Source organism: Styela clava, chromosome 5 (genome assembly GCF_964204865.1).
Source record: "Styela clava chromosome 5, kaStyClav1.hap1.2, whole genome shotgun sequence".
NCBI lineage: Eukaryota > Metazoa > Chordata > Ascidiacea > Stolidobranchia > Styelidae > Styela > Styela clava.
Genome location: NC_135254.1, coordinates 15,509,613 through 15,526,008, shown reverse-complemented (window position 1 = coordinate 15,526,008; position 16,396 = coordinate 15,509,613). Strand labels below are relative to the sequence as shown.

General features: G+C 35.0%; 1 protein-coding gene across 2 annotated transcripts in view; it reads right to left on the bottom strand.

Annotated features, from left to right (window-relative positions):
* LOC120344825 (uncharacterized) overlaps nucleotides 1-16,396 on the bottom strand; it is a 35,487-nt gene that overhangs the window by 18,218 nt on the left and 873 nt on the right. Inside the window, exons 2-21 of one of the 2 annotated variants that reach the window (XM_078112398.1) lie at nucleotides 14,853-15,047; nucleotides 13,712-13,870; nucleotides 13,305-13,393; nucleotides 12,589-12,695; nucleotides 11,825-11,982; nucleotides 11,457-11,571; nucleotides 10,762-10,923; nucleotides 10,070-10,144; nucleotides 9,455-9,544; nucleotides 8,662-8,868; nucleotides 7,988-8,079; nucleotides 7,301-7,412; nucleotides 7,091-7,205; nucleotides 5,679-5,803; nucleotides 5,092-5,334; nucleotides 4,314-4,550; nucleotides 3,483-3,693; nucleotides 1,719-1,832; nucleotides 954-1,127; nucleotides 164-275 (exon numbers count right to left, since the gene is read on the bottom strand). In XM_078112398.1, coding sequence (XP_077968524.1) covers nucleotides 164-275; nucleotides 954-1,127; nucleotides 1,719-1,832; nucleotides 3,483-3,693; nucleotides 4,314-4,550; nucleotides 5,092-5,334; nucleotides 5,679-5,803; nucleotides 7,091-7,205; nucleotides 7,301-7,412; nucleotides 7,988-8,079; nucleotides 8,662-8,868; nucleotides 9,455-9,544; nucleotides 10,070-10,144; nucleotides 10,762-10,923; nucleotides 11,457-11,571; nucleotides 11,825-11,982; nucleotides 12,589-12,695; nucleotides 13,305-13,393; nucleotides 13,712-13,870; nucleotides 14,853-15,047 — 2,892 coding nt within the window. The remainder of the gene's footprint in view (nucleotides 1-163; nucleotides 276-953; nucleotides 1,128-1,718; nucleotides 1,833-3,482; nucleotides 3,694-4,313; nucleotides 4,551-5,091; nucleotides 5,335-5,678; nucleotides 5,804-7,090; nucleotides 7,206-7,300; nucleotides 7,413-7,987; nucleotides 8,080-8,661; nucleotides 8,869-9,454; nucleotides 9,545-10,069; nucleotides 10,145-10,761; nucleotides 10,924-11,456; nucleotides 11,572-11,824; nucleotides 11,983-12,588; nucleotides 12,696-13,304; nucleotides 13,394-13,711; nucleotides 13,871-14,852; nucleotides 15,048-16,396) is intronic. The other variant, XM_078112399.1, reaches the window with a different exon arrangement.

Sequence of the window (16,396 nt, the reverse complement as noted above, 5' to 3'; positions counted from 1 at the left end):
TACGATTTGTCATATAAATAAAACAAATCTATACAGTGGCGCAGCCAGAGAGAGGGTTAGTGGCCAATTGTGGGTTAAAACCCCCTATTAAAATTTTGGGAAGACTGAAAGAAGTCGCTAATGACGCGTGCGATTTCATTTTGTTAAAATCTAAAAAACTTACTGCAACGTTGTGTTTCTTCTGAAATAAGCTTGTAGCAGGAACACGAAGTTTAGGTGTAAGATCATGCTGATGAAACAATAATTCAACAATTCGAACCAATCTCACTCCATCCCTGAAAAACAGAAAATAAAAGATTAGTTAGTCGGAAATGAACAAAAGTGCTGCTATATTTTACAAAGTAAATGCAGGCAGATTCGAGTTCTTCTTGAATAAAGGCCCAGTCGCTTCTACGAAGCATTGTTCGAGGCAAGGTGTGAAAACAGGAAATAAACATTAGGAACACACTCTGCATAAAACTCACTCACTGATATGTGTTCAAAAATACATTGATGGAACCATGCTAATGAATACGAATATGCTTGACAATTGACATCACAACTCTGATTACCCTGCACGGATTTGCAGGATGATTATGGGTTATTATGTGTAAAAGGATTGTTAGACTGCTGGTATGCTACTATTTTATTGTCATTGCAATGAAGGCGCGAAAAATCTTTTGAAGATTTCCCTCAAAAACGAAACATCTCGCCGACGGCGAAAATTGGCTATTATTTGGAAAATCAGGTGAAAAGGTATTCGAATATTCAATTTGTTTTAAACAACCCTAGTTACAACTTTTTCCATCCTTAGGTGAATGCATTTGAAATAAATAATTGGCTAACTTATCCCTATACCCCACATGAACTGGTAACCAGACGAAAGGCCGTGGTTCACCATACAACTAAGTCATCTTATCCCTTTTTCTCTCACTGGGTTAATTATGTTGGTCTTAACCTATCCTAAGACTTACCTCAAATCAATGGCAATATTTTTGATACCAAATTCAAACTCATCAATAAATGTTTGGTTGTAATTCACTTTGTATCCAAGATAACCCAAATGTTTTACAATATCTCCTTCACCTTTCAACAGATCTCGTGAAAATGAATGAAGAATGTCCCGACAATTGCGAAATTTACTCTCTCTAAACAAAACAAATAAAGAGAATTCAACAACAGTATATGTATATCCATAGATTCTAGGTAGGTCTAATACATTTATTGAATAAAATTTTGGCACACTCAATTTGCTGCCTAAATTTTATCGAAAATTGATTATTTGTTTTTGGCAGAAATAAAAAAAGAAATGAATCGAATCTTATGTATTGAAATACTGTAATGTAGTTTTGACTACGACAACCTTGGCGTTTGAAAGTCTTTTCAATTTAAACCTAAGAATTTCGTCTCCAGTTCTCACTCATGAGTCTACATTATGAAAATTACATTGGAACTGGCTGTAACTTCAGCATGTGGAATTCACCTCCTCAAAGCTGTTCTCTGATCCACTTACAGTCAACCAGTATTTAATTAATTTCTGAGTGAGTGCATGTGACCCCTAGAGCTTTGAGCAAATTTCCTCTAAAAATTCCAAATATTAAAAAACTTAGACTCCCACTAGAACTGACCACAGAACAGGTTTTAAAACAAGTGTTTGAAAATCTAACTCAAATAAGAATTCTCTCTATCTATGAGCTTATACACAGGAAATTTCAGAAAGTGATATGGTAAATACGTACTTTCGAAACAAACACGGATCATGGTCGATCAGACGTTTTTGTTTCGCTTGGTCAAGAAAATAAATCAAAATAAGAAATTTCTTCAGTGTATGCTTCGAGATTTTTTCTTTATAGCTGTAGAGTATGATATACCAGATTTTAAATGAAACAAATTTACCTAAATATAGTCAAAAACTTGAATAAACAAAACCTGTCAAAATTCATAAAAATATATTTTATGGTGAAATGATTGTGCATTCAATACAAATACCATATTTTAGGGATCATAAGCCGCACCGTATTATAGGGTGCACTGTCAATAAATTGCTCAGATTACGTTTTTTCATACACAAGACACATCGGACTATAAGACACAGCAATATCGGTACTGGTTTTGAATGTAGGCAATAAAGCATAAAGCACTACCCTATCCATACATTAGTCGGCTTATAAGGCAAACAGTCGATTTCTGGAAAAAGGGGGTTTAAAGTGCGCCTTATGGTCCGAAAAATATGGTAAACCAATAATATTATATGAGATTCTTTAACAATTTTAAAAAAGTCATGTTACTCATGTTCGCTCGAAACACCATCATTTATAAGATGAATAAAAAATTTTCCAAGCAATGTGTAGTCAAATGTTGTCGGGATAAAACTAAAATAGCTTATGTCACATTTTTTCAGAAATGAACCTTTTTTTGTTCTTCTATCATTATAACCCAAAAGTCGTCTTTCAGTCTGAGTTTCAAAGCTGTACCTGTTTTAGTTTTGATTTCAGTTAAAATTTATTGACCATTTTTAGGTTTGACTGTACAGATCTGAAAATTACGAAAATGTGTTTTTTCAAATCCTCAAAACACAAGCTGAATTGGTTCTACTGCGTCCAATTTATTGCTTATTTCTCACTTCGTTGATGTAGAAGCCGTATAGTTAGGCTTACCATATGTCCCGCTTTAGGCGGGACAGTCCCGCTTTTTAGGGTTTTGTCCCGCCGTCCCGATAAGTCAACTAAAAGTCCCGCTTTTCCAGCATAATACACAAACATGTTCTCATTACTGTTGTTTCTGTGTAGCGCAGTGCTAGCTACCCACTGAATGTGAATGCGATCGTTTCCCGCTAATCCCGCTTTCCCATTGATGGCAGACGTATCGCATCTAAAACCAATACTAATTCGTCTAAATTCGAGCTATTTGTACCGGTATCGTTAACGTCAATTCCTTCCTATTTTTCGAACTGAACCCGATATTTGGACAGAGAATATGCGCATGATATTTCGATAACAATATGATGAATAAAGACAGCCGAGACAGCTTCAAATGTAGGAAAGTAGGCCTATGTAGTAAAATCGGTAAATGTGAAGTTACAAAATCACAGCTAAGGGGTCGTTGTCTTTTGAGGCGTCCCGATTTGAAGTCACAAAAATATGACAACCCTACGTATAGTGTTCATCAGAAATAATATACAGGGTGTCCAAAATAGATGGAACCCATTAATTCGATTACCAATTTTGTAGGTTTCATTTATTTTGGTACACCCTGTACTTAAAAAAAATGTCAAATTTCAAAAGTCAAATGTGCATGTATCAAGATGAATCAGACTGTCAATATAACGAACTAAAATGAAAAATTGGGTACACAATATTGAGCTGAACCAAAGAGGTTTCTGTTCCTTCCAAAATTACTTGCATATCAGTGTCTGCCTGGCTAGAGACTTGCTCAGAGAGAAAAAGTGATAACACATCGTAAAAAGAAAAATACTGTCTTCAAACAACATCCTATAAATTTACCCAGGTTTAAATGAGTGAGGAACAGTAGGATGAGCAAACTCCTCAGCAATCAGAGTACAATTGAGTAGCTTTTTAAGAACAAATTTGCCGAGTCCTACGATGTCAGTGTTGGCATGAATCGGTAATATTTCTCCGAAAACAACTTCTAAGCAAACTCGCAACCACAATGGATGAAAACTCAATATCAAATCCAAAACGAGAGTTTTGTTGCCTGTAACGAGAGTTGTGAACATTAAGTGATAAAACATAATATCCCCAATGAATTGTTCTGCTAGCTTTAGCAATTGCTCATGTCGTGATGATTAGAGACACACATTTTATAAACATGAGGTGTGCAACATATGGCCATTTATTTGTGTTGTGAATGCATGATCGGCATGAGCACAAAAGTAACTATTTCAGATAGTACAAATTGATGAGAATATTGAAAGTTTGGGTGCCGTTTGTCTACCTACACTAGAAGTGCCGAGGGTGCAACGTTTTTTGTCGGTATGCCGTATTATAACCATTCAGACATTAGTTTTTCCATGTACACAACGAATTAAAAAATTAGGGACAACCAAAGCGCTGCGAGAAAGGCAAGAGAAGAGAATGTGACTGTCGCTCATCCTTCCAGGCACCGGACATTACAGCGAAAGATTTAACACAGCGACATGAGTAAATATCATTACGGTATGTATTTTTACCCATGGGAGCGCCTTTTTAAAAATAAACTGTCGGATTAGGAGTTTATGCTTGATGGGGAAAAATCCGAGTGTTGACAAGGGGCCACATTAAATGGCTTGGCGAGCCTATACCTAATATATCATAACATTCCCAAAAATCGCTTACCAACGTCAGCCCACAGTCTTTTATCATCTCGTAACTTAACATGACCACTTTCAACAGCTTCTTCTACTTTTCGGACTACGTTTATCATCGATTCAGACTGAAAAAGTTGACACGCAGATCGTCTCAGTCTATCCAATCTGGATCTTATTCGAAATACTCGAAGCGAGGCAGTTTCTTTTGAAGGAGCTGGAACTGACTTATCTATGTTGTGAGTAAAAATATCCGAGTGTTGTAATGCTGGAATACAAAGTATTATAAAATATGAGATAAAAATTAAATAAACACTGATTGAAATGAAAATAAATGGTCAATTGAGCTATATCCAGAACAGACCTTATAACAGGACATTATGAACACCCTGTGTTTTAGGGTATCCGCTTTAGAAGACCATTAGGAATTTTAGTGAACATCATATCAATTATACAGTATACTACAGTACAGTATACAACTTAGGCAAGAATGTCTACAAAATGTGCAATGCTCAAAATGAACTGACAGTTTTGGTAACCCGCTCAATAAATCACGCTGCCGTTATAGATCCACAAGTTTGTATAGATGGTAACCGGTTACTTACTGCAGGCCCCAACTATCAGAGGAGAGCCTGAGCGCCTACCGGCTTGTTCTTTTAGAAATGGTTATTTTTCAAGAAAAGAAGAAAGCATTCCCTGGCGCTAATTGGCTGTTATTTGTCGTCAAGTTTTGACAAATATTATGTATTTGTATTGTATACATTTGACACATTTATTCAACCATTTATTTTTTTTTCAATCCTACTCACTTTTATTTTTGCCTTTAGAAGATGACAATGTATTATCTTTAGACTCGAGATCTGATTTAAATTCATCAGGTGTGAGAATATAGTTGAGCCATGTCATGTATGCATGTTCTTGTTTTTTTCTCCATTTTTCATCGTAATACATATTACCAGAAGCAAACGGCATACGAACAACCATTGTTGAAGATTCTGGTGTCTGTGTCAAGGTTTTGTTACTCGGTTTCAAAACAAGGCGAGTGATAGGTGCTGAAAAATAATTTGTACTTTTTTATACAGCGTTTCTTCACGCGTTTATTTTTTCGATATTATCTATGGCAATGCATAATATGCACTCCATTATTCATTTCTGAACTTGAATTTCGGCATCAAAAGTACGTATTATATGCAGAGAAATACAGTACATTCAATTCCGAGAGTCTGTATCATTTGGTGTATATTGCTTGAATTGAATATAATCAATATCTGGTATGATAAAATAGGCGTGTTTCTGTGAAAGACCTTCATGTCTTCACTTTTGAATTGGCATATTTTATGATAACTAATATAATCAAACATTAAGAAGAACACACAACAATTTGACAATATAATACCTTTCATTTTCAATCTTTTCATGGCAATTTTTTGTGCTTCATTCACAGATGATGACAAAGAACGTTTAGTCAGATGTTGTGAAGATGATTTGTCTTGTTTGATTTGCTTCGGTACCTTGTTCACACTGTTAACAATGTCAAAATATGTGAATAAAATTTTAAAAAAGAAATATATGCGGCAACTCCTTTAGGTATGGCCCAGTGACTTTCAACCGGTCATCCGCGGAACAATGTGGTGTTCTGTGAACGACCTTCAAGTGTTTCGCATAAATTTGTTGTTTCCAACTTTTTTCTGCTCAGCATATTCCATAATACCAAATTGAAAGCAATAGAAATCAAAAACTCTGAAATTCCATAATCTCTATTTAATGACATCATAACTTAGTTATTCATATCATATGCCGCATGTTATATCAAATACTCTTGACATGAGAGAGATATATTTAAGAAGAACAACTAACGAGGAAAAAAATGTGAGAACTGTTGAAGAAGAACTGAGTGTGTGTCGCGTCAATCACTGTCAAAGTAAGTGGCATGTTTTTTAAGTTTTTTTTGTAACACCCTAATTTGAGGCTCACCAGGGATGTGGAATCAAATATCAAAGCTTGGGATGTTTTTACTGTAATCTGAGGAGAGTTAAAGTCAAAATTTTGAATTCCAAGAAGTTGGAATTGCAAACTTTAAATGATGATAAAATAGGTCGAAATTTTCGATTAAGAACTGAAAAGCATTAATTTTACTGAGCATTCATCACAGTCTAATACAGGGGTTCTCAACCTGGGGTTCGTGAACCCCAGAAGATTTTCGGGGGTACTTGGACGGCAGTCGAGTTTTTGTGTGCTGCTGTTTTTTAATACCCTTTATTACTATCAGAGGAAAATGCGTGTCGATTGAAACTAGATGCCAATTGGAACGTAGATATTCCCTGATGTTGCGTTGTTGTGATTGTGACGCAACAATGTGAAATCTTATAAGACAGCGCTCACAAGACTGCTTGTGAAAACTTGGGAGAGATTTTGAGAATTCATCAGTTGGGTTGAGGACAAGGGCAATAATATCAACATGAAGATTTAATTTAGTTACATCTGGTCAATAAATTGTTGTTTCAACAAATCGTTAGTCAACATATCACAACTTTGTTCAATGTCTGATTACCGGGGGTTCGCATTGATTGTTTCGTGACTAGGGGGGTACTTGACAGAAAAAAGGTTGAGAACCCCTGGTCTAATAGATAAGGCTTGTTTATGCCACAGTTTTCGTCATCAAAATTTTCCCAAGAGTTTGGGAGCAGGAGATGACATTTTGTATACCACACGGTAAAATAAGTATAAAGTTTTTCTTAACCCAAAGTTGAGTCCTGCATGACATGATTGTTTTCATCCTCAAATATCATTCAATTTTTTTATCATTACCTTGATCTACGCTTTTTAGCTGACGTACCAGAAGCCTTATGAATCGGCATTGTCTCACTTGCCCTCGCAGCTCTGAAACGCTGAAGTGCTCTTCCTTTAGGTGTTCCATAAGCACCTATAAAATAAAAATTGAAAAAAAATAAATTGTATAATAGAATTTTCGCTTGCCAAAAAATAAAATAATGAAAAAAAAAAAAACCTAAATCTTACCACTGTTTCTTCGTACTCTGGTACCGGATGGTTTAGTTACTGTAGTATCTGTACAATTTGAAGATAAAGAAGGTCTTCTTGACATTCCAACAGCCATTGACCGACGTTTGTTCTATTGAAAAAAAATTATTTCAAAATAAAATGTTTTTTATTGTATTTTCAGGTGATAGATAAAAAAAAAAATTTTTATGCCACATTCATTCATACCTTTCGCTCTGAACTAATATGGGAGAAGCTATTATTGGACACGAATTGTGCCTTCTGCTAATATGTTCTTGTTACTGATGGTATTTTTTATGAAAACAACACTTTTCTCATTTACTAATAGACCAAATTGCTTTGAAATTTTCTAATATATATGCTAATTTGGTACCGGTAGGTACGGTACGAGAAGTACTTTCCGGTTCGAAATTGCCTACCCAATTTATTACCCCGGATGAAATGGGATTTGAACCCAAGACTTCCATTGAAACTAACTTGGCTATATACAGTTTGAAGGAGGCATTAATTCAACTTTATTCTCAATTACGCTGTTTATGAGCAATCCTTGTGAAAAACTGCTAAATTTGGAAGGACATAATTTCTCCAGTTCGGCATTGATAATTCAATTTGTTACGGCAAGATTGGGTCCGAATTTGAAATTGTTTTTATTACAAGTTGTTAACTTTAGAAATTTGAAATACCAACCAATGATGGAGAGAGTTTCGGTGATTTTCTCTTCCTACTTTTCATTGGAGAATGCAAAGATATAACAGATATATCAGGAACAGGTAATCCGACTAGAAAAAATAGAAGATTATTCATTTAACTATGAAGCAATAAACACTTACTTCCGAGTAAGTCTAAAATCTTGGTCAAATTCAGTTTATTTCTTTAGAATTTTCTTCTCTGCAGAAGATTTTAATATACCGATTATGTGTCTGTCTACCAAGTACCAACAATGTTTTTTAACTGAATTTGCCATGAGCAAGGTTTGCCATGAGCACAAAAGTGAGAGGGACACATCTTTGAGTGAAGGTATGTGCAAAAACTGAAACACCAAGAATTTCATACTATACTGATACTATCTTGAGGTGGGTTTTACTGTTTGCGACTTTTTTTTTCAAAAAAGATTCTCACAATTTTTACACAAGAGTTGGTACTAGTGAATATGCTGTGAGTGAGGTTCTTTTACTTTTGACTCAAATTTGATTTTCGAGTGAGGTTTCTAAGCCAGTCCTTTCGACTTTGCTTTTTGAAAAAATTGTCACAATATTTACTCTGAGTGGGTACTAGTGAAGTTCCTCATAATTTAGACTCTTGAGTAGGTTTCTGATTGTAATTTTGTTATAAGCAAATAACAATACTTAGAAAAATCAAACCTGCTCCATCATGACTAGTACGATCGAGTGCTTGTGTGCTGCTGAGTCTTTCAGTAATCTCATCACTCTGTAAATTACTTGTTATATTGACGTCAGTAGGATTATCTTCGGTGATTTCAATGTCAGGAATATCATGAGTAGAAGGATTAACTTCAGTAAAACAAGATTTGATATCTTCCAAACTGTCATCTTCTGGGCTTGAGTTGTCTAAAAAAAATTTTTCAGAAATAAAAATGTGTTAAATTAATTACGGTAGGTCATTTTTGTAGGGGAGTATTTTTATGAGTGCGTCACTGGGAATGTTTAAATCAAACAAAATTCAGAAATAAAGGCTTGTTTTAAAATTTTCATTTATAAACCTTGTATTTTCTGAAATTTGCATCACAATTTTTTTTTTAAAGGATGTTATTCATGCTTTCTGCCTCCAGTTAGACAATGCTTACCCAATTCTTTACCCACTGGGTGTAGTGGGGGCATGGGATTTGAATCAGATATATGTAATCTGCGATAGGCCATTGCGTCGCCAGAATAAATGTTGATTTTAGTTAATTTGACTTGGCATGGAAATCAAAATATCAGTATGTGGCAAACTTTATGAACAGAAACCAAAATTTCAATACAAAAATACCTAGGTACATATTCCAGAGTGGACATAATTTTTAGGAAAACGTCCTAAATTACTATACATTTTGGGTACAATTATACACAAAGTGAGTATTGAATAAATTTTCTTCATTTTCGTATAGGTAATTAAGTAATTTATGGGCCCTATTTTTTTTTCTTGGTTGCATACTTTCTACTTCAAAATTTTCTGGTTTTGCAGTTGTGGGTCGTTTGATGACGGACAAAGCATAATCCAGCATGTTCACCTCTGTTTTCTCATCTGAAAATATCAGAAATTTTATAAATAATTCTGGAGAGGGATGGTTTGGGGAGTTGAGCCTTGACTATTATTCCTGTATATTAATATGAATATTGCCTAACAAAGAAGACAGTAGGACTTGATCATGAGCCTATCAAAAATCACACTTCAAGCCTGATAGGACTCTTGTGATTTTGAAATATTATTCCAGGGCTAGAAAATACCTAGATTAATAAAGAGCATTGTTAGCCGCAATAAACTAGGATTCATAAGCCCACCTACATGGAAAAGGTGAAAGAAAGAGCGCTCCAAAAGTGTGTGTACCAATATGGAGGTAACCAATTTTGTTCGCCTACTTTACATCGAGTTGTGTAAAGGGACTAAAGCCAATAGGCAAGGGGTATGTATATTTACTTGGCTAACACAGACAGTTCCCGAACTCGTAATCGAAATAAAATAAGGAAAATAGGAATAAAATTATGTCCTAACCCTACCCTGGTACACACAGTACGGGAGTACTGAAAAAAGTCTATATTTCTAACAAACCTTTTGCAATTACAGGCTCCTTTTTAGTGAAAGTACGTGACCTTCTGTGAGAACGAGGAGTGAGGTTTCCACTGCCTGTGATGAGTACAATATTTGTATTACAACCATTAATGAATATCATAATATAATCAGGCTAATATAAATATGATAATTTGCCGTGCCAAACACAATTTTTTTATTGAATAATCAGGAATACTTATTGTTGCATTTTATGATGCATAAATATTTTGAAAATAAAATAATAGAAGCACAAAAATAGTGAAGAGTTCAGTACTCAGTCTGTGCAAAGCAGTAGGCTACAATATAGCAGGTGTTCATAAAGCCATGTTAAAATTTCAAAATTTTGTCATAATGTACGGTAAGTGTTCAATATATTACAACCAGGTGTGTTTTATATCGATCAGAGTATATTTGAGTTTTCACTTCATTAACACCTTTCTATACCCACCATTAGTTGCACAAAAGCACATCAAAGTTTTTTCACCTAATTTATTATCATAGGACTTTATGAACCCCCTGCATATTAGGTAGGTTTGTAAAATCGGTAAACAACCAAAAACTGAAGTCCAGCAATTTTGACAATCCAATTTCTCGTAGGTTCAATATTTTTATACAGTTCTTTAAACTTTGATAAACTTTCATACAAATTAGGTACAAGATGACAATGGCCTTGAAATGCAATAAAATCTTACCTAATTTTTGATTATTTGATGGTGTAAAAGGAGTTGACAACAATGGATTCAATATTTGTCTAGTTTGATTAGCAGCAGGTAAAATATAAGTAGGCCTGCCAGTCGTTTCTTGTTGTTTAAAGGGGGATGAAGGTCCAATAGAGTTACCAGCGATTGAAGAATCTGAGAAGTGTGAAGTAACAAATTTTTTTTTATTCGATTGGATAGTGAGTGGTTGGTGCATCTTGGTTAGGATTGGGAATACACTTGCCATCACACCTCTAATTACCCTGCAAGGGTTCGTAGGCTCAAATTTCGTGAGGGATAATTAAACTGTCGAACAAAATAAAATTTTTGTTTTCAGATTTTTGCCTAGATTTCCTGTTAGCTTTTAATATGTACTTTAAAGAAAAAAACTCCAGACTTTTGGTTGTGGTGTACAAAAAAGTGACTCTGAAACTGGCTCTCGACTCACGGCTAGAGGGAAAATCGAAAAAAAAAAAAAAATTGGACAAAAAAACTTCGGTGAACACATAATTTCTCAACATAATTATCTGTTGACAATGTTTAGTCAACTAGATGCTGTTTCGGTTCTTGAAACAAAGAGATTAAGATTCAGGCAAATTCAATATTCGTATTTCATTTCAAATTAATAAAAACATGACAAACTGTATAACTGTGGTGTTGTTTCCGATATTTGAATAAATAGAACTCACCAATATTGTATGTGATTTGATGTGGCTCAGGATGATGATCAGTACTTTTGCTGACAACACTTTTATCTCTTGCCAAAGGACTTGGCGCAAGCGAATGATGCTCAATAACAGGGGCCTAAAAATGAACGGTTACGGCTACAATCAAAGATTTGTGTCAAGAAAAACCCACAATTTTTTGTTAAACTCCAATACACTCTCAAGATAAGCATAGAAAACTTTGAAATAGAAAACTATAGGAAGAATTTCTCTGGGGTCGAGGGTCAAGGAAACATCCATGATCGCAATCTTAGCTCAGACTCTAATCAAATATTACAGCTCTGTGGATCCGGCTTCTAAGCCCTGATTATATTACATTAAATTGTACTTACATCCAGACCGCTTGGTGATGTAGGTGCTGTAATGCTTCCACATGAATCTCTGGGATTGTCACTAACAACATGGAAAGGCAGAAGAGCATTTCTCAAATTACTGAAGTCTTGTTTTTCTTCCAAAACAGGAAGAGTCACGTCATCATTTTTCTGGAGGCCTGGAATAATAGTAGATATGAAAACCATGGATGATAAAATGGAATAATTTACCGTTTCAATAACAGGGTAACCCAAAAAAAGTACCCTCATAAATTTCTTTTACGAAGTGGAAGAAATTTTTGTCAACATCTGTGCATGATTGTACTCAGTTTCAGTAACATAGGACCATTTTCACGAAAGTCATTATCTATCTTGAATGTGTCACAAATGATTGGTATTGTTTTTTTTTGGGGAGGGGGGGGGGGGGGGGTAATAATAGATAAAGCACTACATGATTCATACATTTTCAAGAAAAAAACGGATTTTATCAAGTGTGTCCTATTATGGTCCATGAAACACGAAAGGTATTTGTAGTTGTACAGAAGACCAGAGATCAGTAGACACAAGTGTTGAACTTCTTTTAATTGTGGACATGTATCATAAAAGAGAACCAAAATATCAAGCAAGCATATTATTTTCATCATTTGGCAGTCAGTCAAATCGAGTGTTTTTCATTTACCAAACCTACATCAAGCCATACTAACATAAACCAGAAAACGTTCTCCATATCAGAGAGTAAATACAATGTATGTACGAATGAAAATATATTGTTTGATATAACTTACATTTCGTTTTATTTGAGCTTGGGCTACTTTGCGATACTAAAACACTGTCCTGACTACTTGATGTTTGTGAACAAATGCTTTTTTGTGGATCTATATTCTCTGTATCACTGAAAAATAAAAATGATGTGCCTATGATTTTGTTGAAGGGATTCAGCTGTGAATCATTGACTTGATCAGGCACACCATATCGAGCCAAGTGCTAGGAATACGCTTGTCATCTGATTAACCACAGCGAGTTCGCAAGTTTGAACCCATGGGGAATAACTGTGCAAGAAAATTGCTGGATTTCATGTCGCAGTAGGGTGGTTCTCGTAACCGTTGGCTTAAAGCTGCATCCACCATATGTATGAAACAAATAACAGGTTAACTATTTCCATACGCATGGACTGGTAACATAAGCCGTCCTATTGGCTTTCCTTTTCCCTAAAATAGATATGTACCGGTATATCTTATTCTTAGCATAGCCAACTGATTGAAAGCATATTACTTATAGTCTTGTAAGATTAAATAGTATATCATGGGTCAGTTGAGATAGACATATATATGAAATTAGCATGGGATGAGCAATACCCACAGATCTAGTTCTATCACATTGCCTAAAAGGAGTTTATTATGAATTAGCAAGTGAGAAAAAGAATCATATAACTCCTAAACTTAAGATTCTCCCATAAACAGTATGAAATTGAAAACATCTCAAAATGTAAAGCAACACTCACTTCATAGAACTTAATTTGCTCAAATCATTCTTAATACTTCTCCTCGGTAACTTTTTAGCGGCAGCTCCTCTTCTTGTTCTAGTTTTGACCTGAAGTCAATAATAAATTCGATACACAAATTCTTAATATATACCGGTATTTCCAATTTTCAAAAATGTTCCAGTTCTAAAACTGGGGTTCAAATAGTTTAGGGGTGATATTCTGTTTTTAATTATTTACAGAATGTTCCAGTTCTGAAACTGGGGTTCAAATAGTTTTAGGGGTGATATTCGTACTTATTAAGTTATTATTTTAAATTGTATTATACCGTATATTGGACATTTTTTTTCGAGTTTTGACTGAAATATAGAAAAAATTTCCATAACCATCTTTTATTAATTTCATCTAACAAGTTCTCCAACAAATACCTTTTTCTTAGGTGATTCGGCATGTCCAATGATAAGAACATGTACTCGAAATCCAGAATCATACTTCATCATCACTAATTCTCTGCAATTTCCACTCTGTGTCGGCGTCCAAGTAATTTCCACATAATTGATTCCTTCTTCTTCTACATTGAAAGTTTCCTGTAATACGGGTGTTCATAAAGTGCTAAAAAATTTTAATTGTAAAGGGAATTCGATACCATGTATATAGTTTCTGCATGTGTATTGAATGGAAGAAAAAAATTATTCGATTTTCAAAAGTTTAATCGAAGATTTTGAAATTTGTCAGTCTCATCTGACAAAAAAAAAATTTTATATGAAAAGGGTAATTTTTGTGTTCACTGTACAGGGAGTCCTCGACTATCGACGTTGTTCTGTTCTTGACACGCGGTGTAACCCGAATTTCAGTGTAAGTCAGAACATTATACATAAATTACTCTATACATATCGTACGATCAAACAAGTTACGAAAAAAAAAGCTTAAACAACCATGAATGGTGTATCATTGAAACTATGTACCATGTGACTGAAGCTCAGTGATTATTCGTCTAAATCATAATAGTTCGCAATTGTCCACGTCATTTACGATGTAAATGACGAAAACCAATGAGCCCAAAGCACTGATTTTCTTGATCACAATGATCCAGTTTAAGGGCTTCAATATTACAGTATTATCTTTTATATTTCTATGGAGTGTGTTTGTAACCTCGAAACAGTGTAAGTCGGGACCGCCGTAATCCGAGGACTTACTGTATATATAAAACTTACATTGGCTAGTTTTCTAGTTATTACCGTACTAATGTTTAAACAAAGTTCAAAAATATAAATAGGAATGATTCTTTCCTTTTTCGATTAAATTTTGAATAATTAGATTTTATTTAACAATATGATATCAGAATATATATGAAAAAGACAATTTCAAGGAATAAATACATATAAAAGTGTGGCCTCAAAAATGTACTGCCTAGTCATTCAACATTTGTGCCACTCTCTCCAAACTTACCCCGCATGTGTCCAATTTGTGTGTGGTTCAGACATTTGAGACAAGTGGGGGCACATAGAACGGGACATTTTTGAAACACGCATTCAAGTGCATTATTTTAGAACAAACAGTCAATATCACCTGATCAATTGAGAAATTTTTCTTCCAAGGAAATTTTTCCACACTGACTTCCACTTCATAGTAGTTTGGATTTTCCACAACAAGTTTTCTTGTCACTGTTTTTCCTGTTTTCACAGTTCCAAAATCAACAATAGGTTTCGTTGAAAAATGAATCAGCTTTACCCTCGGAGGAGATGACTCAACCAAGACAGAACTCTGTAAAATTTAAATAGATTTTAAATACTCGACAATGAAATAAAGGAGAAATACAGAGACATGTCAAAATCCAAACCTCCAATTGCCCGAAACGAGAGAAACAACAGATTTAGGCTACTATTTATAATTAATTTTGAAATATTTTGAATGAAATAAAAGCTGGACATTCTGACATTTGATAGTCCAGTCGCACACTGGTCGTTCGGTCGCAAATTTGTCTTCCGAGTGTCGTACTTTGGTGGTTTGTATAGCTTTAACCACTAGTAGTAGACCAGACTGGATTCCATGGCAGATGCACGCCCGAGGGCGCTAGCGCTCCACAAAAATGCACGCGAGCGAATTCAATTTTGCACGCCGAAAATTTGCAATTGCTCACCAATGTAAATCGGTTTAAATAGTTTTTAAATCAATAATCTAGTAATATAAAGATGCCAAAAAATTATAACTTTACAATTGTCGACTAATACTTGCTTGCAAGATTTGGCCTGATCGAAAAATGCGAAGCAAAAATCACCATATCGTGTTGAATGATAGGAATCCCGTGAGAAAAATCGCCTCCTCACCGACGCTGGCCAGTTATGGCTCTGATTCAGCGTATTTTTAATACAATAATTTTACACGGATGTACTGAACAGTACCGGTATCTAAAGTCGCACAAACACTCTCAAAATTAGTGACAAAATATAGAAATGATGTTTTGGGGGTCAAAGGTTAAACGTCCATTTTTGCTATGATCCAACTTATTTTTACGCGGATGTATTGAGAGGTATCTTAGGTCGAAATCAGTTTAGCGGGCGCAGTTGTTTTGCACGCCGTGAGCTAGGGTGGTGTAGCCAGTCTGCGGACGATTTCATTCAAACCGCTATAAAACAAAAACCAATATTTCTAACCCGTTAATTTTTTCACCGTAGGTGCATTGGCATTTATTCTACACGCTGAACTTCGAATTAACTTTCTACGACCAGGGGTTAAAGCTATACAAACCACCAAAGTACGACACTCTGAAGACGTATTTGCGACCGAACGACCAGTGTGCGACCACGGATTTCAAGCCTTGAACATCGTTTCTGCTGCGTCGAGACTAGGGCATACGCAGCCATGCGTGAAAAAATGGGCTTCTAATTGCATTTCTGACCGTCATATATTTTAAGAACACGATTATTTCAAACAAAATTCTTCAAATTATAAACAAAGCACCGCATCACAGCAATCAAACAGACAAAAACACGGTGGTCGCAAATTAGTTGACAAAGATATTATTGACGTATTGGAAATGCGCACCCCCCTACTCCCCCTCCTTTGAAGATAGAAACGCGAAACTTTAAAAATGGGTAAAAGAAACACAACTC